This window comes from Typopeltis vanoorti, chromosome 15, assembly GCF_054136105.1.
Source record: "Typopeltis vanoorti isolate ZY-2024b chromosome 15, IOZ_Tvanoo_1.0, whole genome shotgun sequence".
Taxonomy (NCBI): Eukaryota; Metazoa; Arthropoda; class Arachnida; order Uropygi; family Thelyphonidae; genus Typopeltis; species Typopeltis vanoorti.
The window spans coordinates 74,821,151-74,844,513 of record NC_143563.1 but is presented as its reverse complement, the minus strand read 5'-3'; the positions used below and the strand labels follow the sequence as shown (position 1 = coordinate 74,844,513).

The 23,363-nt window shown below is 35.5% G+C and overlaps 1 protein-coding gene across 3 annotated transcripts in view; it reads left to right on the top strand.

Annotated features, from left to right (window-relative positions):
- LOC150098898 (centaurin-gamma-1A-like) overlaps positions 1-23,363 on the top strand; it is a 273,420-nt gene that overhangs the window by 58,344 nt on the left and 191,713 nt on the right. For 2 of the 3 annotated variants that reach the window (XM_090404607.1, XM_090404609.1), the window contains exon 6: positions 12,421-12,567. In XM_090404607.1, coding sequence (XP_090260733.1) covers positions 12,421-12,567 — 147 coding nt within the window. The remainder of the gene's footprint in view (positions 1-12,420; positions 12,568-23,363) is intronic. The other variant, XM_090404608.1, reaches the window with a different exon arrangement.

Below are 23,363 nucleotides of genomic sequence, written 5' to 3'. Positions count from 1 at the left end.
TCTACGTTTTTTTTTTTTTTTAATTAAAAATTTTTTTTAAAATTTTAAATGACGCATTTTCTCGTCATGCTTCCAACCTATTGTAATTCTCAATTCTCCTGCTGAGAAAAAGGGTGAAATGCTTCAGCATCCCTTTTTCGGCAGGATTTAGAAATCGGTGGATTATTTTGGATAATCCGCAGATTTTCAATAATGATAAAATCTGGCAATATAGAATAGCATTTGATATTAGAAACATTTTGTGGAGAATGTAGAGATGCAGTCTAGTATTTTTAAGAAACTAGATTTTAATGTAATATTTTGACTGCGGAATTAAGTTTAAACCACCTAGAGTGCTCAATGTAGGATTAATTTCCTCCTTTTTGTGTGCGAAATTCATATAAAAATGAATAAACCCTAGAGCTAAAATATGAAATGCCTATTTAAACGCGTTTTGTAAACCTTACGTATTAATGGCTAATGTTAGCGGCGCATTATCTTTTTATTTATTTCTGTACTTCCTTCCCCCTCCAGTCTTTATATAACCGCACTAGTGTACTTCATTAGAAAGTAACCTCAACAAACATTAGCATGCCAGTGTTTAATTATATCACGGTGCTAACGTAAGAGCACTGCAAACAAATCTTATCTCGGAACTCGAAATGGGACAGATGAAGAATATTATTACCCTTTCCTACTTGAGCTTCGATCAGTGAAATCATCATCATATATAGTTAATTAAAATGTATATATTAAAAATATTTGATACATTTTTTTTTGCATTTTTAGATTCAAAATTTTCTAAATTTAAATAAAAAGTATCTCAAAATCTAGAAGATTTCTCTCTTCTTCCTCATCTACTTGATAATTCATTCCTCTTGCGTAATTTTTGCACCATGTGATTAGTCAATCTATGCAATACAGCAAATTAAAATCGTCAACGCCATCATAATATTATTAGATCATACTCATGAAAATGTACTACTGTTGATTTGTATCAAATATTGTGAAGTATTTAAGAATGCTGACAGTCTCTCTCTGTGTGTGTTCTATAATATTCTTTCAAATATTAATACTTTTTTTTATTTAGCTTAAATTTCTCTATTTCTTTTCAAACGTAAGTTTTTATCTTAGCAAGGCTGTGAAATATAGAGGATCTCTCCCCTCACCCTGACAAAAATGCTTAGAAATTTCCCCTTTTTTGGGATAAGTAGCCTATGCAAACATTTTTCTTGAAAGTGTTGGGACATATATGCATCTAAGAAGTCTGTTGGATGTCTTTGTAAAGTAATTCAACTACAAAATTACAGTTGGTGTGAATATCCGATATGGTTTATTCAGTTATTTCACAAAGGCATTTACTGGCACGTTATCATTCATTAGTTAATCTGTCACGACAATGTAACTTGGTCAATGATAGAATGGCGAACATTGCGGTGTTGTTACAATTGAATATTAACACCCCCCCCCGCCATCAAATTTTGTTCCTCAAGATTTGTGTAGCAAAAAGGGAAGAATAAAATTCGGTAATTCAGATAAGACATTTCCTCATCTTTTGATCCATAAAGAGATTGTCACAGTATCTGAATGTTACGATATTTTGTCCATGTTGGATGAGTCCTAAAGTTGGAGAGTCTAGTCTAGTTCAGGTGCGTATTGTGAGTGCATTTGGGAAAGGGAGAGCGTAAGATTGATTCCCTGTGGGTTACCCAGAGGGGGGGGCCAAGGGACCCGGTACCCCCTAAAGGAAAAAACACTAGAAAATTTTCCAAAAATCTTTTCCTAATTAAAATTCTTTTTTTTTTTTATTTATGTTGTGTCGTGTCTTCTATTTCTATACTACTTATGAATTAGCGATCATTGTGAATGCTTAGTGTGATTCTCAAATCGTCTACTCAACTCGTCCCCCCCCCCCCAAGATACTTCTTGAGTGCACTACTGGAGGAGTTACCTGTCAAAGAAAAAAAAAAAAGTCAATCTAAATATAGATAGAGGTGTAACATCTCCTTTATATTATTTGCATAAAGTCCCCGGATCATTATACTTAGTTCTTTGGAGAAGGAACTAGTAAAATTTTCGAAGAGTTAAAGGAGGTTGTTCTTTCATTTCTACTTGAGTAGATAAAATTATTGCATAAAAATTATATAAAACATCCAAGTTTCTGTTTTGAGATTTGGGGAATAACAGTTACAATCACCAACAGCCTTTCTTACAACGGGAAAATTTGTAACCTCTTATGAGGAAGAGGGAAGCATCAAGTGCCAATAGCAGTAGAACTGGCATCGCTTAATGGTGTTAAGAAAATTCTGCCAGCGGTTGGAGACTTTTTCTAGGGATGAGGGAGAAGTAAGTTTGATTCTGTGAATCACTAGATTGAACTGTGTGTGTGTGGGGGGGGGGGGCAGATGTCCTTTCCGAAGAGCATTGGTTCTTGTATAAAATGTATGTATTACAAAGAAATTGTCTCTGCAATAGGAGTGGAATGAACGAGAATGATTATTAACAAGCGTGATCTCTTCTTGTAGGCGGCATGCAGAACTCATTGAAAATGTGAACACCATTTCACATTGGGTCATATTACGTAATGAATAATAAGTTCATTTTCTTTAATGTGAATTCCATCCACAGAAGGCTGTTAGCTGTATCACTACCATGGGTGGAAAAAGGTTAGATAATCCAGAAATCCTTCTCTAGAGACCACACATGGAACATTTTTTACAGGCCAATAAAAAAAAAACTCTGTGAAAGACGGTGGCCTTTCACAGAGCGATGAAATTCATCTCCCACGCAAAGACGTGCACAAAACATTTATGCCTAAGGTTATCGATATTCCAGCCGGATATATCAAACCACTAGGCCAGTTAGGCTAGCGTATATATAAAAGAATGAAGTAAACACTTAATTTAAATCCAGGGAGGCCTGAGCCTTTCTCTCATACGTTAGATAAACAAGCTGGAGCAAAATGGGTGTGTGTGTGGGGGGGGGGGGGATTACAATAAACACGCATTTTTCACAATTAGAATATGTATGGATTTGGAATAATTTACATTTTAATTATTTATTATACATTTCTCAGAAGTAGCAAAATGTTCATGAGACGTAAGAACCTTTCGGATCCTGTTAGAAAATGCAAATCGTTACTCATTCGTCATCGCTAATTATTTTACAATAACACAAACTCGCTAGTTAAATTTCACTTAGATGAGAAAGGGTAAAAGTTACATCTAAAGGTTTGAAAGATTTTTCGCTTGGAATTTAGAAAATATTAAATTTAAATTCAAAAATATATATTTTTTCACAGATCAGACGTTTTAATGTGGAACAAGATTTCCTTCTGGAACTATTGTCTTTCGATTAAATCAATAACTTCAGTCACCTTTTATGCAATACTGTATTTATTTTTCCATTGTGTTTAAAAGTTAAAATTTTTTTCAAGCAGCTACTGGGTGTAAGTATTGATAACGTCACTGAGTTATGTTTTTTGTGATAGGGGCATTATCGTCCTCTTTTGTTTTTCAAGTATTCACCTCCTTTGTATAAATTTATATTTGCTTTTTTATGATTACCTGGGGGGTGGGGGGGGGGGGGGGTGGGGGGGGGGGGGGGTGGGGGGGGGGGGGGGTGGGGGGGGGGGGGGGTGGGGGGGGGGGGGGGTGGGGGGGGGGGGGGGTGGGGGGGGGGGGGGGTGGGGGGGGGGGGGGGTGGGGGGGGGGGGGGGTGGGGGGGGGGGGGGGTGGGGGGGGGGGGGGGTGGGGGGGGGGGGGGGTGGGGGGGGGGGGGGGTGGGGGGGGGGGGGGGTGGGGGGGGGGGGGGGTGGGGGGGGGGGGGGGTGGGGGGGGGGGGGGGTGGGGGGGGGGGGGGGTGGGGGGGGGGGGGGGTGGGGGGGGGGGGGGGTGGGGGGGGGGGGGGGTGGGGGGGGGGGGGGGTGGGGGGGGGGGGGGGTGGGGGGGGGGGGGGGTGGGGGGGGGGGGGGGTGGGGGGGGGGGGGGGTGGGGGGGGGGGGGGGTGGGGGGGGGGGGGGGTGGGGGGGGGGGGGGGTGGGGGGGGGGGGGGGTGGGGGGGGGGGGGTAAGTATATTGAACATCAACAAACTCAGCATGTGCTCATAATGAAACTCTGGTTGAAGTTAGTCATATGCAATATATGACGGTTATACCAAGTTATTAAATAATCGTCATTTGAAATCAACCACCAGTGGTATGGAGGCTTTTGTATGTGTGTGTTAAAGATCAGAACAGAAAAAAAAACTGCATTGTATGTTAAAAATTAGTGGTGAAGTGCACACAATAAAACCTTATCTAAAATATATATAAACATCTATGCGAGTTTGAACCAGTTTTTGTCAGTGATTATTTTCAGTTTTGAACTCATCATAGATTATTTGATCAAATAGTTACATTACACAAAGTATTACTTTGTGTAATATAACTGATTGTATCAGTGAAAATCTTTTGATGCAAATTAGTTTTGTAAATAGCCCAACTAATAAATATCGTAATGCAATGCTGCTTTGCACTTCCAGCTCATATGGAACATTTTGGTGGGTCCCGATTCATGCACTGAGTAGAGTGAAGTTTGCATGATGTTTTGTATTTTACCTTTTTTTTTTAACTTGTTACATAATAACTATGATGTAGCATCTCCATGGTATCGAAGAAACATTGTAGGAGGGCACCCCACTATGCACCACACAACTTGCCATCCTTTTACACTACTTAATCCTCCACCATTTACAACCTACCACCCACTGGTAGTAATTTGCTCTGTTAATTGCGATGTGTTCTCTGGTCAATTTGCTTGTATGTGAGATGAAAAATGAGTTTCAGGTAAGAAAAAAACCTGTTAACGTACGAGATAAACCAACACAAATTGAAAAAGTCCCTGTAATAATTCCTCTCATGCTGAGAATTGAACTCCCTTTTCTAATCGAAGTGTGCATAGTACTGTCGTTCCTCCAACTGTAACTGCACTCTGGAGGCGTATAATCAATAATTAATATTTGCTAGCATTCCCCACCCCTTACTTTTATTGAGACTTAATGAGAATCGGTTTAACGTGCACTTTCTAGACTGTTAGACCAATTTATTCATTTGATGGTGATTTCCTCCTGTCTTAAATAAACAAAAAAATCCCATTTTTAAAATATTACATAGTGTAATATTAAACCTCTTATAAAATTATAAATATTGTTCCTTTGTTACTTCAATTTTATGTATTTCTTATTTTCTAGCAATAAATAACATAAAATCACTCTTCATTTGCAGTTCATATGTGTTGTGGTGTTTTCGTAATATGTAATTAAACAAAATTTGTTTTATACCTGAACAACTTTTTGAAACTTTTTTTCTTATTTTATTTTTTTTTTCATTTACATTCATACAATAACTGATGTTGGATATTAAACTAGTCCACTTGACACAGATTGAATAGACTGATAATGAAGTTGACAAAGTTTTTCATGGAAGAAACTTATTTCATCTGTGGGAATGATGGGTTATTTCCCAGCTGTTACATGTATGGAAAAGATAGTCAGTTTTAACAGGTTTCATTAGATTAAATTTAGAATTTTCTGTAGATTGCAGAAGGGAAATGTCGAAGTCTGATATCCACAGTGGAATAAAAGTGAATAGTCATTAAACTTAATTAAGAGGGAGATGTTAAATCCCATTTTATTTTATAGCCAGGTAAAACTAGGGTCGAAATCCATCGACATCCATAGAGTTTCAATGCCGAAAAAACTATCGGCGGAACCAAGTGTAAATGATCACTTGGATAGTACAACACCAGGGCAACTCCATGCAAAGGTGGAGCAAGCTCCCTCACTAACTTTAATATTCTTTCATAATGTAAAACCCAACTCCTAAGAGATGTATATATATTGTTTTACATTATGAGAAGAGGTCACTACCCAGACCGGTTTCAACCTTTTTTGAGGTCTCATCAGTGAGTAGGTAGACCTGGAATATCAAAGTTTTTAAATGAACAGAAACTTGCATACCACTAATATCGAATTGCTGAAGTGGTGTACCTTTCGGCTTATTATCTTTGGAGTCATTAAACTTAGTTAGTTGATGTTACTGCTATTAAGGAATTTAGTTGTAGAAAGTAATTTTAATGTATATTTGGTTTTTGATAAGGCATTCAATATTGTATCTCAGAATTATGTTGTTTACAAATTTGCGATATATGATTTTAAGAATATGAACAACTTGAAGTGGTTAGAGGAAACAGGATTCTGTAGTTATTAGAATCTAGATGTCAGTGTTTGGACTATTGCTATTTTTAATTGTTATCATGATAAAAGTTTAATGGAGTGAAACAGCATTAGGAAATTATCAAAAATAGTATATAATACTTCCACTATTTCATCTCAGTTACAGAGACATTATTAGGAAGTACAAAATGAGACTCGTAACATACACACGCAAAGGTAGCACAGAACTAACCGAAACATGTCGATGAAAGACTAGAGTCTTAAGTGGGGTGTCTTCTATGGGTCACCTGTCAGCGGTCTAGGATGTAAACTTGGATCTGTTTCCCATATTTTGGGAAGTTTTATGCAACCATATTTATTTAAGTTAGGCTGATTTTTAAGAGCAGTAGTAGATTCTAAAAACAGTCTTTCTCGATCACAGTAAATTTAGAAGAGAAAGACCTGTTTTTAGAATCCTGTAATTAAATTCTCCCATCATGATTACCTTCGTTTTATATGGCTAACCAATTTGCCTAAATATTTCCTGGCTTATAGCAGCATCCTATCAGATATATACTAGCCTGTTAATTTTAACTTTGCACAACACATGTTCAAAATCTGCATGTACTATTAACTTCCACACTTTGTGGACACAATTCCTCTGCAATCATTGATAGAACTCTCCCTCATTTTTTCACCTTCCTATTCTTCTGGAAAGTTGTATATATTTTTCCATTTCTATTCCTGACAGGACATTATCCTTAGACAACCAAGTTTCACTTATACTGATTATCTTTGGGTATACTGATTCAATCACTGCAATGAATTCAGCTGTTATTTGGAATACTCCTTATTGGTATATAAATATAACAATCCCACTGTTTTTGAGGCCATTTCATGAGTACATATTCTCTGTGTTAGCCACTATAGCACACCTCTCTGTTTGATCTGATCACTCCCATTTTCCTGATCCTGACTCTGATTGCCATTCATACATTGGGGCCTCCCTCGATGAGTCTAATGACTCCCTGGAGTTGCCCGTAATAATAATAATACCTGTCTCATCCTCAACTTTATGCAATTCATCATCTTGTCCTGCTGTAATCACATCTTCATCCTTGTATCCATCTTCCTTCTATAGTACAACCCAAATGCCTCTGCTTCCTGCTTCACAAGTACTCTTGAATCATGAGGTAAACTAACTTCTTGATTCCGTGCCTTCTCAGCAAATAATAACGCTTTCTAAATTCAGAACACTAAGCACATTCAAATACAATCCATTCAACTTTAAACCATTCCAACTGCCCTTCACAAACTGAATCCCCTTTGACTCGCACAACTCAGCCATCTTGCTATTCATTATCCCTGCTCTTCTCAACTTGCTATTATCATATCTGGGCATCATGTTAATGATTTTTCCAACAACACTATTATCATTTACCTCCTGCAACAGCTTCCTCAAGTCTCTATCAACATTCCTTTTTTCACCAACTAAGTCATTCCTACCAACAACTATCACTAATTCTGATACTTGCTCTTTCCTACTCTGAAAAGCATCAGGTATTTGTTTTAATGTTTCATTAGGAAAGCATGTTTTGTGTACTTGTTAGTTATTGAGTCATCATACAATGATATATGATTATCCTTTGATTCTTTCTTCCTAATGCTAACTTTCTCATTCACATCAACATCGCTTCTTTAGATGTTTATTCTCATCTTCCAGATGCTTCATTTCACTTTTCCCTTTTATCAGCTCTTTCCTAAACTCTATTCTAAAGTTTCTCTTTCCTAAACTCCACAACTAACACGTCCATGCAATTTTTGTTTACTATGGCGATGCTAGCTTCCATTTCAAAATGTCCTAATTTATCACTACACTTTTCACATACATTAATGCTTTTCTTCCAGTCCACAAATTTTTCACTTTTTTGGTGCATACATGAAACAATTCTCGCAACACATCCACTGGGAAAAATCCAAGACAGAGCTCAGTCTTCGTGCCAAAGGAATACACTGAAGACATTTGCTTCTTAAAATTATTTTTAAATTATGGTTTTCTTTAGTTTTAGTAAATGTTATTCATAAGTTCTCCATTAATGAAATGTATTAATTTAGGATTTTTACTAATGGATGAAGAGCAGTTATTATCCAGTAAACATGGCATTTGGAACTTGTGTTTATTAATGTTTTACCAATTCATCTGTGATGTGGTTATCTATGTACATTGCAGATTGCCAGTAAGACATAATATCTGGCTATGAAGCTTTTTCCTTAGTGTTTAGATGACTATGTTTTCCCAATTATGTTTTCCTAATTTCCCAAAGATGCTAATTGGTATCCTAATTAGCATCTTTGGATAACAAACTGGGAATTACTTGGTAGTATTTTTTTTTTGTCATGGAAAAAAATGACTGGTACACTTGACAGAAGAATACACTGTAATTAGATAAACTAATGACTCATAGCCCTGTTTTGTTGGCATGTAATTAATTCTGTTGCAGGAAAATTGTCCATTGTTACATTGCCAGATAAATGTTGACTACAAGTTGTTAACCCTTAATAAAAAAAAAATTCAACTACAGCTTTTTTTTAATAATAATTTATATGCAATTTTTTTATGAATGGTTGTAATGGATTGGGTGGATTTAAATGACGAATAATATATTGATGAAATGAGTTAAATAATTTAAAAAAAATGTATTTCTGAATCACTTCGTAAGTTCATTATGAAGCGAATTATTAGCGTTGACTTAATGTTTTATTATTTTAACAAAGTAAAGTTTTTTTTTTCAGTGCTACATCCACAAAAATATGTACAGAACTAATCTTATAGATTTTTTTTTAATCGCAGGCTCTTTATACTTGTTGAAACTAGTCAAGTAATCATATATTCAGGATTTATTTATTTTATTTTATTTTTATTTTTTTGTAAATTTTGGCATTGGTTAGTGCAACTTTGCCAAAAGTTATAGGCATTAGTGAGACTTGGCTAACAGGAGATGGTATAGTTATAGGGATAAAATGCATAGGGTTTAGTATTTTCAGAGAACATAGAGAAGATAGGATGGGGTAGGGTACTGCTGATGATAGCAGATTAATTGCAGCCAAAAAGAATAGGCGATAGGTGGGAGGGTGGTTGTTCATTTGAAGCAGTCTTGTGTGAGATCAAAGCTAAGGCAAAATATAAAGTTGGTTGTTTGCTATAGGCTTAGGGCTTCCAGGGATGATCTGGAAGACATGCATTGAAAAATTAGTACAATGAGTGTAGATTCATTTATTATTATGGGGGATTTCAACTATGGTTTCAACTAAGAAAGAAAGATCACATGGCAGTAAGGAAATGGAATTTATACACCTAAGAGATAATTACTTGAGGTAGCATGTGATGGAGGGGACTAAGGGTGTGAGAGTATTGGACCTGGTCATAAGATCTGAAGAGCATAACCAAGGTGCCTTGTCACTTTTCTCTTTATATGACCACCTTGCCTCCAATTAGCAAAAGTGACAATGCAGTCTTGACTTGGGAGATTGTAAAACATGAGGAATATTCTGTCAAGAAGGGGCAGTATATAATATATAACTGCCCCTTCTTGACAGAATATTCAGAATATTGTTTTCTATATATGGAACTACAAGGAAGGAGATTATTCCTAGCTTAGGGGGAAGCTTAAATCTGTGCCATGGGAATATAGTTAAGGGTCATCTAGAGGAAGCAGTATTAAATTCTATACCTTGTGTAAGGAGGGTTAATCAGGTAGGAGTTAGATGGATGAGTAATAGTATTAATCATGAACTGTGGAGGATATATAAAGAAAATGAAGGAAGAAGAAAATGCTCTGGAGGGCGTATAAAGAGAAAGGTGAAAAAATAAAAGGAAAAAAAAACTCATGAACAGTACAAGACTCAGGCAAGGAAGGCAAAATCAGATTATAAGAAGAATCTGGCCAAGCAGGCCAAATGAAATCCCAAAAGTATTCTTTCATTATGTGGCAAGTAAGAGGAAGAATGACATTAAAGTTAATGGAAGATTAACCTTAATGAGAGTTAATGGGAACAGAGGTGGATAAATTGGAGGTTCTTAGGATACTGCAGAATCTCAATGTAAATACAGCTGTGGGATTAGTTGGGATATCAGCTAGGGTTTTGCGAGAATGTGCAAGGGAACTGCCAATGCCTTTGAATAGGCTCCTTAATTTAAGTCTGAACTCTGGTAGAATTTCAAAGAAGGAGTGGAAGGAGGGCAAAATAATTCCCTTTTATAAGGGAGTTTCTAAGATTGCAGTAGCAAATTATAGACCAATCAGTATTGCAGGAGTGGTGGTGAAAGTACTGGAAAAATTGTTCAGAAAAAGAATTCAAGAATGGGTAGATAAGAATGATAATGTATGAGGGGCAACATGGCTTTGTTAAGGGTCGGTCACCTTATTAATTTACTGTCACTATTATAAAAAATTAATAAATTACTAAGGCATGCCCTTAGTAATTGACTAACTTTTATTTTAGTAAGTTATTAGTAATTTACTAATAATTCTGCTAGATTTTGCAAAGGCATTTGACTGAATACCACATAAAATCTGTTATGCAGATTAGAACAAATGGGGATGGATATGACACTGGTTATTTAGATAAGAAGAGGTAGCTACTGGAGTAATATCAAAAGTGGTATATGGAGGAGCAGAATCCAGGCAAAAGCAAGTGGTGTTCCACAAAGTTTAGTGCTAGGACCACTGCGCTTTAATTTGTACATAAATGATATAGGAAATAACCTGAAAGGAAATATTCAATTGTTGCTAATGATGCAAAATTAGGTAGAGTAATAGGTAATCAAGGCAATGGGAAAAGCTTGCAGGATGATTTAAATAGACTGTTAGTATAGAAAAATAGATAATGGGTGTCAGTTTAATGTGGAGAAATGTAAAGTTATGCATTTTAGGATACAAAAATTACAACTTGTGCACCACATTGAGGAAATGTTTACTCCAGGAAATTGATTAAGCCAGGAATTTTGGGGTGTGGTAGTAGTTGAAGTTTAGAGGACATCTGCTAAAGTAGCCAGGGTAGCTCACAAGATTACTTGGTTAATGAAGAATACACTAGCAAGCAGAGATAAAGGAGTTATTATTACTCTTTATAAAGCCTTAATGTGACTTCATCTGGATTACTGTGCTCAGGTCTGGTCTCCTTGGTTTCTTGGGGATGAGAAAGCAGTGGAGAAGATTCAGAGGCAGGTGATTAAGATGGTGAGTGGTCTGTGAAATGTTCCCAACGAGGATTGATTGAGGGTGTGTGGATTGCAGAAGAGATGTGAGAAAAACATTTAAGTTACTTAAAGGGTTTTATGGGATTGATGTAGGGGAAATGTTTCAGCACTTGGGTAGAGGGGCCAAAACAAGATGTCATCTCTGGAAATTGAATAAAGGTTGTGAGGACTATATTTTTTGCTTGGAGATTTGTGAATGAATGGAATTAGTTGCCAGAGTCAGTTGTGAGTGCTTTGTCTGTTAATGGGTTCAAACAGAGGTCTGATAAATTGTGTGGATAGTTTGGGTCTCCTGCAATCAGTCTTTGGACTCCACGGAGGTGCTTGTATAATAATAATAATAAATTTCATTAGAAACTAAACTTTGTATTAGGGGAGGGGCATCAATTAAGAAATATTTTCAGTTTATCTCTTTTCATGTTAGCAGTTGATTACTGATATCTTAATCAAAGAAGTGAATGTTATTATTGTTACTATTATGTGACACTTAGGATTCATCATGAGAGGGTATACTATACAGTGACACCACTATCATCACCAACACAAAATGCCATCTATCACCCACCATCACTAACAGTATTTTGCATCTTTGTCTGTATGCAGGATGAAGAACCTGAGTTTTCAAGAAGAAAAATCCTGCTACCTCTGAATGAGATCAGCCAACTTCCTTCAATTAAAAAATCCCATATAAAGATTCGCTGCCATCATGATCAGAATTGAACTCAGAGTTCTTTTCCAGTCAAAGGGTGCACTATTCTGTCATTCTTCTGATTGTGATATGAAGATGCTACATGTCATACATTTCATACAAATATGTATAGATTTCTTTTTGAGTTATATTAATGCAGAAATCAGAAAAAAGTTATTTAATATGAGATTAATACTTCTAATGTTCTTTGTAATTAATATAATCCATAGAAATATATACAGTTTTAATTTGTTTTAAGTTACAGAATGGAGAAAAACAGCCTTTACCATAATATTATAGTTACTTTTGCAGATGCCATTAGTGAAAATAATCCAAGGATAATTGATGATTCAAGAGCTAGAAAACTAGCTAGTGATTTGAAGAGGTGTTCTTATTATGAGACTTGTGCAACTTATGGACTGAATGTGGAAAGGGTGTTTCAAGATGGTAGGTATCAAAATTGTACTGAGTTCACATACAGTAAAGTATAAGAAAAATCTGTCAGCTACATTGCATATGTTACACCGGGGCCATACTTACACTTTTCCCGAGGCTGGCAGGGCCTGAGGTGCTAGACTGCTTTGGGGTTCCCTTATTGTTTGTGTCCATAAATTGGCCTTAATTTTAAGGTCCCCAGCTAGAGCCTCATGTGCCTGTGCATAAGTATGGCCCTGTGTTACCCAGGTTCACAAGGCTAGTTTACCTGTTTGTGTGAAGGGAGGGAGAAGAAAAAAGCCTGAGATTTCAGGAGAAAAACCTTAATATCCTCTTCTTAGGTTAGTTAACTTTGCATTCCATGTCGAATAAAATTCCCCCATCATAGATGAAATTTAAAAACTAGATCTTTTTCAAGGCAGTCTATGCATTGAACCCATGTATCCACAGAAACATGAATTTTTAGCATAATTGTTGAAGAAAATGACTTTATTTATATAGTAATCTGTTTATCCAACTTCAAAACAATGACCCTTTAATTAACCAACCCCTGCACACACAATTGGTCATTTGTGCTTCTGTTGGTTCTTTTTTTTTCTCTTCTGCTCAGCTCATTGGGTATTTAAAAAATATAGTTTCTCACCACTTATCCCACAAACTCTGCAGAATTCTTCATGTATTTTCTACTATGAGCTCTAATTTCTGACACAATAGCAGATTCAGAATGTCACTCCATAAATGAAAAACAATCTAAATTTGCAATTTGTGGGGTTATTGATTAAGTATTATTCTTAATCCATGACTCCTACATGGATTAAGAGTTAGAGATTAATTAGAATGTACTTGTTTTTTGCACATGACATTTATGACAACTTCCTTGATTTATTTTATGCACTCAGTGAGAAGAATCTGAAATATTATAATTGTATCAAAAGTCACAAATTTCTTATCTAGTAGGACCATTAAAGTTTCAGTGATTGCTTTGGTGTGCATTAACAGAATAGTGACATCCATACATATGTATTTATTATGTGTTGGCATTTCTATAAAGTGGGTTATTCCTTTTCAAACATTCTGATTGCCCAGATATTATTATTACATCATTCTAAGACCTCATGGAGTCAGACTCGTCTGGGGGGGAGGGGAGTCCCTTTGTCATACAAAGATCATCATACTAGGACTTAAACATATTAAAATTCTCTGGAGACACCACACTCTCAGGCAATACATTCCAATCATTCACAATTCTCTATGCAAAAAAAAAAAATACCTTCTTCTCACTCCACAGCTTACACCTTCCTTATACTGCTTTCAGGGATGACCTTGTGTTCCTCCACCATTTTATGAAAAACCTCTTCAACGTTAATTCTATAACAACCGACATCTCTATCATATCAGCCCTCTTCCTCCCATCCACTAGACTCTGAAAATTACATCTTCTCACCCTTTCTTCATTTTCAACATTCCAGAGATCAGAAAGTACTTTGGTCAATCACTTCTGAACCGTTTAAAGTATCTCCTCATCTTTTTGAAAACCAAGTGAACAAATCTGTTCACAGTGTTCCATATGTGGCCTATCAAGGCCTTATATAATGGAACCAGAATATCCTTCTACAAATAAGTATTTTCTGCATCGTTACCAGAATTGGTTGTGTTGTCCTCACAATTTCATTATGTCCTCTAAATTTTAGATCTTTATCTAAACCTTCAACAATATATCTCCACCAAGAATAAATTCTGCATCACATCTTCATTTTTCAAATTTTAAAACTTTACATTTTGCAACATTGAACTGGCATCTCCACTTCCATGCTCATTCACTCAGCCTATTCAAGTCTTATAAGACCACAACATTTACTCTACTCTTCATAGTTTGTCCCAACTTTGTCATCATCATCAAATTCCTGACATGTACCCTCAAGGGGTGTACAGGATATGATAGTACTACATGAAAAATTTACATCATTACTAACTTCCTATCTACAATTTTCTCCAAATCAGTCTGTTACTTGTCAAGACTCCAACATTATCAGATCTTATATTTCTATCGTCTAAGGCACTTTATACCATATCAATCCACCTATATCTTGGTCTTCCTCTGGGTCGTTTTCCTGCCAACCTGGCAGAGAACAATTGTTTTGCTAATCTTTCCTTGCCCATTCTGTTTAAGTGACCATACCACCTGAGATTAGCTCTGCTAACGCATTCCTGCATGCTGACAATGCCAAGTTCTTTCCTAATATCCTCATTTTTAATATGATATTGCCATTGATGCCATCTGTTTATGCCTATAATCTTTCTCAGGACTCTCATATCTGTGGTCTCTAATCTTTGGTCAAGTGTTTTACTTCTGACCCAGCTCTCAGATCCATAAGTTAAAACTGGTTTGAACACGGTCTTGTATACAGCTAATTTAGTGTTCTGACTAATTTCTCTCTTATTCCATATAAATTTATTCAGTTGAATTCCTACTATACCAGCTTCGTTGATTCTGTTGTCTATTTTCATATTTATTTTACCATCTTCACTAAAAACCATGCCTAAGTAGCTGAAATGTTTTACTTGTTTTACAGGTTCTCCGTACACAACGCAGTTGACATTTTCAACATTTCTACCTATTTTCATTGTCTTTGTCTTTTTTATTGCTGACCTTCATACCATATCTATTACAACAGTTATTCAGTTTAATCAGAGAATCTTGCAAACTTGTAGCGGATTTATTTAGCAGTATAACATCGTCCGCATAAAGCAAAGAGCTGACATTAACATCTCCAATTCTGATATCATGTTTAATACCACTTTCCTTCATAATGTGATCCATATAGATCAGTGCTTCCCAAACTTCTGGATGTCAGGGCCCCTTTGCAAAAATTAAAATATTTCATGGTCCCCCTCGAAATAAAATCGTAATAGAGAGATATATTATTATAATATTTATTGTATTTATATTCAATACAAAACATACACAGCGAATATTGCAAAAATCAAATGCATATATTACATTTTTTGCCTCTTACCGTTTGGTTTTGAAGATGATGCGGGCTGTTCTGGTAAAATATGAAATACTGTCCTTTTTTTTTTGAGTCTGTTTCTGATTGTTCGCAGGATTTTTTTTTTTTTTTTTATCAGCCACTTATCCATCTCAGGGTTAAATTTTTTAACGTAGAATAGATCAAATAATATCACCATTTACCGATACTGGTACACCAAAGACTGATAACATGAAATTAGTGAATATTATCTGAATAAGGGAATCCCCGGACTAGGAACATTTTTCTCTTTTGTGACTTTTCTCCCTTTACAGTAATTAAGCCTAACGCGAAACAGACAGCAAAGGCAGGTTATTAAAATGCATATGATTGGTGCAGTATTAACAAAAGATCGTGCAACCGAAAGATAAAAGCATAGCGGACAATTGAGTTGAAATGTTAACTCTCTTCAACCGAATTCCATATGTGAAACTGTCATAACATTCATTATATATATATCACTTAGTTTTAACACTTTTACGAATTTTAACACGTTCGGTTGAATTTTATTGCTGCCTTGGGAAATCGAACTCGCACACATCTAATTAATAACAATAGTTTTTAGTTAGATACTGTGTTTGCCCATGCAACATATGGTTTTGTTTCAGTCTATACAGCATAGTTTCTGTATGAGGGGACATGTGATTCATTAATTAGTTTATTTTTATCCAGTTGCCTCTAATTGCACTAATTGTTTAGAAATATATTACACAGACTCCTCATACCTTATTCACTGGCATAATAAAAGTACTTGTTTTTATTGCCTCTGCAGTATAGTGGCTGTTAGGGAAGGCGTGTTGTTTACCACTGCAAGCGAGTTACTATCTCCCCACATGAACTTGTTTAACCTTTTTTTCATGTGTGAAGTATATGCAAAACTTTTATTGGTAACAGAAAACTAGCTCGGATGACAGTGATAATATAAAACGAGTTTTGATATGTATATAAAGTCTATATCAACAGTCCCTGATTATGATCAGGGACTGTTGATATTGATGAAAGGGACAGGAAGATTTGGAGCTTCTCTGGAGAGCATTCGAAGTAAATACAATTAACCACTGCTTTGAAATGAAACATATGAATAAGCAATATTTACTAATATTCATTAAGCACCAAAATATGCAGGTTGCAAGCTTGTGAACCAGCACCAATGTGTGAATTATTCAATTAAAATATAAAAAATAACAAAAATGAAATAATAAATAATGAAAGTTAAATACATTTCTTTTAAAATAAATAAAATCTACTTAGTCTTAAAACATTTTAAATTTGTTTTCATTATTTCACGGCCCCCTCAACAAAACCGATAGCTCCCAAGGGGGCTGCGGCCCACAGTGTGGGAAGCGCTGATATAGATAATGAATAACAGAGGAGATAATGTACATCCTTATCTCACACCAGATTTAACATGAAACCATCTTCCTGTACTTCCTTCAATTCTAACTGCTGACTTACAACTAAAATAAAGAAAGTATTGCTTGATATAATGCCCCATTGACACCATATAATTGTAGCATATTGAATAGCTTCGCTCTTGGCACCTTGTCATATGCCTTTTCCAGATTGACAAAACTTAAATACAGATCTTTGTTATATTCACATGCTTTCTCCACTGTTTGTTGTAAAGTGAAGATCTGATGTTGACAGCGTCTATTTGGCCTGAATCCAGCTTGTTCTTCACCCAGCTTTTCTTCCACAATTCTTCTCAACCGTTTCTCAAGTATAGTTGCATAGATCTTGCCAGGAACACTCAGTAGGGAAATACCTCTGTAATTCTCACATTCAGTTTTATTTCCCTTTTTATATATGGGTACTATTAGAGCTCTAATCCAATCATCGGGAATTCGTCCCTCTGTCCAGACTTTCTGAACTATGCAGTGCAGCCACTGTAAGACTTTTATACCACCATACTTCAGCATTTCTGGTCAAATATCATCTACTCCTGCTGCCTTTCCACATTTCAAGCCTTTGATGGCTTTTTTCTACTTCAAGTATGGATATGTATTCCTGACTGTATGCCTGTTGAGTGTTTTTTACCACTGTGCTATCACTGCTTGTTTCATTTAGCAATTTTTTGAAGTAATTACTCCATACTTCAAGGATATCTTTTTCTCCTGTTTTCATGTAATCCATCTATAACTCCTTTTACAGCACTCTTTCCTCCATTTCTAAGCTTCTTCAACAACCTCCAGAATATCTTACCACCTTCTTTATATTTATTTTCTATATTCTTGCCAAAGTCTTCCCATTACTTTTGTTTAGCTAGTTTTACACAGTGTTTCGCTTTCTTACATTTGTCTCTGTATTCTCTAAGAGCACAAGCTGACTTATTTGCCAGGAACTTTTGATATGCTTTCTTCTTTTCCTTCACTGCCTCTTTAACTTCCTGTGTCCACCATGGATGTTCTCATTTTTCTATCCTTGCAGACAACCTCACCACATGCCTCTCTGGCTGAATCAATTAGGGTTTTCTTCAAGGCTTGCCACTGACTCTCCATGGTTTGGTTCCTGTTCTCAACAATGCTCTAGCGGCACAATCAGCAAGTGGTGTAAACAGTGCATGGGAAGCTGCAAGAATCACAGGCATAGCGAAAATGTCACTATTCCGCATCCTTAATGGTGCATAATCATCACACCATCAAAGTAAGCATCACAGCAACAAATTTTTCTTTTCACAAATACAATTCTGTTCACCCTCAATGACTGGGAATTTGCACGCATTTATTATAATCTGTTAGCAGTACACTCTGCATTTTATAGAACTCTCATTTGCATGTATTTGCAAATGATGCATGTGGTACAGCACCTTCAGTCAGTGAAAATTTGAAGTAATTTTTTTCTCCATGCCAAAAAAAATCCTCCTCGTGATTCACTTTCATGCAAACTGCACTTTAATATACCCACTTTTCTAATTTTTACGAATTATTGAAATATTTAGGAACTTATGGGACACCCTGTATATTACTGTATATTTACCTCCTTCATCCAATGCAGCTGTCACCTTATTGTAATAATTAAGTATGTAGATTACTAAAATGTGACCCTGCCCCCTTTAACAAATCTGTGCTATCCATCAAAGATAATACCACTGTTGTCAACCGAGTTCTGGATTCTCGTTATCACCAGCCTCTCCAACAGTTTAACCACTACACCTGACAAACAGATTGGCTTATAATTTTATGCTTGAATTCTGTCATCTTCCTTATGAAGCAGTACAATCTTGCCTTCCTCCTACTCATTTGGAACTTGATCCAATGTAAGACTCATATTAAACAAATATGTCAAGGCATATGCCAACTCACTCACACATTCCTTCAATATATGTGATAATATATCAACTCCCACAGCCTTAATAACATCAAGTTTGCTCATTTCCCCATATAATTCTTGTTCACTCAGTCAGTCTCTCCTCCTCCTCCTCTTCCTCCTCATCCACTGCTCTCACACTCTCCATGATGTCACATTCACAAGGATGAAAGACCTTTATGAACTGCTCATTAAATATCTCAACTATATCCTCTGCAACAGTTGTCCTTATTCCATTTTTTTCCTCAATGTCATCCTACCATAATCATTCTTTTTTTCTTTTCTTTTTTTTTGATGGCTACGTATCAAAAGAATTCCCTAGGATTTTTTTTTTTTTTGCTTCATTAGCTAACTTCTGCTCATAATCAACTTTTGCTCCCTTAACAAACGATCCACCCTCCTTGCCTGTTCTTTGTATTCCTCATGGAATTATTACCACTCATCTTATTTTGCCTCCATAATGCTTTCTTTCTCTGTATTGTATGCTTAATCTCTTCATTCATCCATTTCACACCTACCTTATTTAACCTTCTAACCCTTGGAATTCATTTAGACCATGTTTTTACCAGATAGTTCTTGAATATCACCCAAGCAATCTCCTTTTTACCTAACTTCTCATTCCATGCTACAGCTACAAGCTGTCTCCTGAGCCTTTTCATAATCACCAGCCTTGTAGTTCCACATATACCCTTTGATTGTAGAAGTTCACTTGGCTGGCAACCACCCAGGTAATCATTTCATGGTCACTCTCACCAGTTGAAGGGAGATCTGACACCTCATTTATAATAACATCCTCTAATGAGATGATCAAATCCAAGATCCTCAATCTTCATGTGCCCTCTGATACATACTGCCTGGGGTAGTTATTCCTCAAAAACTCTAGAAACTGATTTTCTTTACTTCTGGTTGCTAACTCATAATCCCAATGTATATTGCCATAATTAAAGTCAATCTGATTGATTACCCTTTTCCTATTTGCTTGGCTAATTTGATTATACATTTCATGGTCACTACTCTCCACATTACCAGGTCTCTAGCAACATATGACTAAGTATTTCATTCTATTCACCTCTGTCTCATACCATACTGCCTCAAAGACTGCCACTATTTTCCCCTTTGCATCTCTACTTGTATGGACAGAACTCTTTTTCTATCATCAATAACACCCCACCTTCCTTTTTACCCTTTCTGTCTTCACAAAATTCATCATACTCTTTGATTTCTGTTCCTTTCAGGATGTATCTTCAAACCCTTCCTCATTTATTCGAAAACATTTTTGGTCACTGAACTTAATCAAAGCAACCATTTCAGTTCCCTTGTTTCTGATACCTCTAGCATTTGTATACAAACATAACAGCTCATTCCTGGATCTACAACAAGATCAAGCCATTTCTTTTTCTCATTACTCATCCCAGAACCTTCTTCAAATTCACCTGTTTTCCTTACATCCCAGGCAATCCATTTCTTGTCTCTACACACATTCACATTCTCTTTGAGCGTCAACCTTTCTCACACTATGTTCTCCTGTCCACCCTGAGTCTGTCCCATTTCCCTGTTTGTCTTGCACACTTGTTCTCTCATTCTCTACATATGTAAAAGTTGTTCACTGATAACAGGGAATGTAAAAAATAACTTATGTGAATACATTAACACAGAAGTTGCAGATGTCATGGAAGTACTCCCTGTTATTAAATATATTCATATTTATGGATAATATGAATTAAGACCAAGTAAGACCCTAGTAAGACCAAGAAGGCAGTCCTCTAGGATATGAATGTTATGACAAAATTATAGAAATGACATTTATGAGTTGAAATATTTTTTTTAAACCACTGCTTATGTTTTTACACATGCATAATTAAAAAAAAAGTTACCTTGAAATATTTATTCCAGCAATATAAGAAAAAAAAGTTTAAAAAAGATTAAAAAAAAAAAAAAGTTTTTTTTTCTGCAGTGCATATGATACATAAATGTTAATTTTTTTTGTATCTTGAAATCCAGTCACTATCTTTTACAAATCATGTCCTTTAGAGCAGATTTTCTTTTCTGAGAATATAAAGTCATTTTATACTATAATATTTGTAGGGTTGTACTTAGATATATTCTGATTTACATGATGCTGATTTATGTAATATTGAGAGAATACCTCAGTATTTGCTCAAATCATGTGAGTGGTATTCTATTCCCTTCAATTGGAATTTGATTAGGTTAGTTATTACAATAGTTAATACTATTGTAATAACATGGATACGAAGCTTATATTTTCAATATATTTTATCCTTGTGGCCGTTTCAGTGGTTAATGAGTTGAGGAAAGGTCCCAGAAAGAAGATACAATGCTGCTGATATTGCTTGACAGTATTTCCAAAATTTCTGAAGGTATTTGTAGGGATAATTAGAAAAGAAAAGTGAATAAATAGTTGAGATTTTCAATGCAGGTGCTTAGGTTTATTAAAAAAAAAAGTTTTGTTTCTGCAGTTAACGTTTTGTGATAGGTGACAGAAATGCATACATAATGGTATGTCTGCAATATGCTAAAGATTGTACAGATACTGTGTAGCATGTTGATATGCAAATTATGAGAGGTGAGGTGGACAATAGCTTAATTAGATAGGAGTAAGAAGATAATTTTTTTTTAAGAAGTAGCTAGATTTGATTACAGAAGCAGTTTATAGTTTTTAAACTTTACTAATATGCCTATCCAGTCTTTAGTATCTCTGAAATGCAAAGAATTTAAAACTTTGTGTTATATATATATATATATATATATATATATATATATATATATATGGGGGGAATACCAGATTAAAAAAGAGCAAATGTAATATCTTCATTTCATATTTGCTTATTCATTTTTATTATGTTTCTGTAATTGCAACTTCTTGCACTTAACTGATATCATATAAGGTTTCTTTATACAGTAAGTACCTCAAGTTACTTGTTTGACATACAAAATTTTTTAGAAATTCTATTTTATCTGGCTCATACACAAACTTCTGTATATACAGAAGTGATGTTTGAAAACCTTTCAGTGTTATTTTAACTTCAGCTTTAGTGTTGTTTTTATGCTGCTTATGTTCAGATTTTTTTTTTTAGTTCAGTGAACCTTACCGATATGAATTAAAGTATACCATATATAAAAGCATCTTGAGCTTCTGTTATTCAACTAGCAGTCATGGAAAAAATGGATCCTAGCTTCTTGGATTGTGACAAAATAAAGCATTCCTGTTTCAGCTCAAGTAATTCATAAGAAAAAAAAAATTGAAAGCTATATCAGTCTTTAAAATTGATGATCCTCTAACTAAAACAAAACATTTAATACTGGTGTGGTTTCAGAAATGCAAAAGCTTCTATGGCTTCTGCAATGTAAAATTAAAAGGAGTGGTTGCAGAAATTTCGTTAGCATATTTAATGTCCAAAACTATATCAGACAGGTGTAGAACTTAGATAAAATACATGTCCAGCCAAACATTGTTTCCATTAAAGAAAGGAATGCAAAAGTTTCAAGGTTGATGAAGCATGCAAACACATTATGAAAATGTATATAGAAAATGATGCCACATACAACAAGCAGCATAGACACCTTCATTAATAAGAATGCTCAGAAATCTTTATGTCAAACATAGTACAAAGAGGAAAAAATGTGTGAATATCTGATGTCACTTAAACATACTTTCTTTTGTGCTGTTTTTACTAATTATTAACATTAGACATCCATGGAGTCAAAAATTCATCATGGGAGGTACACACTATCACACAAAGCTCATCAAACCTAGTGTGTTTACATTCACCACACTTTCATGTATTGCATTCTCTGGATCTCCTTTCTAACATATCCTCATCATCATGAAAATTTGTGCACAATAATCCATGAAGCTTGATCAGTGCCTTATGCAGTGGAACCATAACATCTGTTTCTTCATGTCAAGGTTGTCTGCATCATTTGCCATAATACAACAGCAAATAATTCATTGACTTCACAATCTTTGCAGTGTTACCACTGAAATTCAGGTCCTTGTCCATCACCACTCCCAGATCTCTCTCATATCCTCTACCTTCATCAAAATTTCCCTATTAAGTGTATACTTTGCATCCAATTGTTGCTTACCAAATTTCAGAACCTTGCTTTGCAATGTTGAATTGATAATTCCACTTACATATTCCTTCATATAATCTATTTAAGTCCTCCTGTAAGGCCACATTTCATTGGCTTTGTGTTCTCCCCAATTTTGCATTAGTTGCAAACAGTTGCATTCTCCAGTTAAACCCATCCCAATATAATTAATATACAAATTGAACAACAATGCCTCCAAAACAGATCCCTACAGAACACTACAGATTGCTCTGAATAGGATACTTTAATTTGAAACACCCTGTATGAGTAAACTAGTTGTGAAGGTATGTCATGTGCAAACTTTGGTTTGCATATGATTGGATAAAGGATTAAATTGAGAATATAATTTCTTGTCATTTG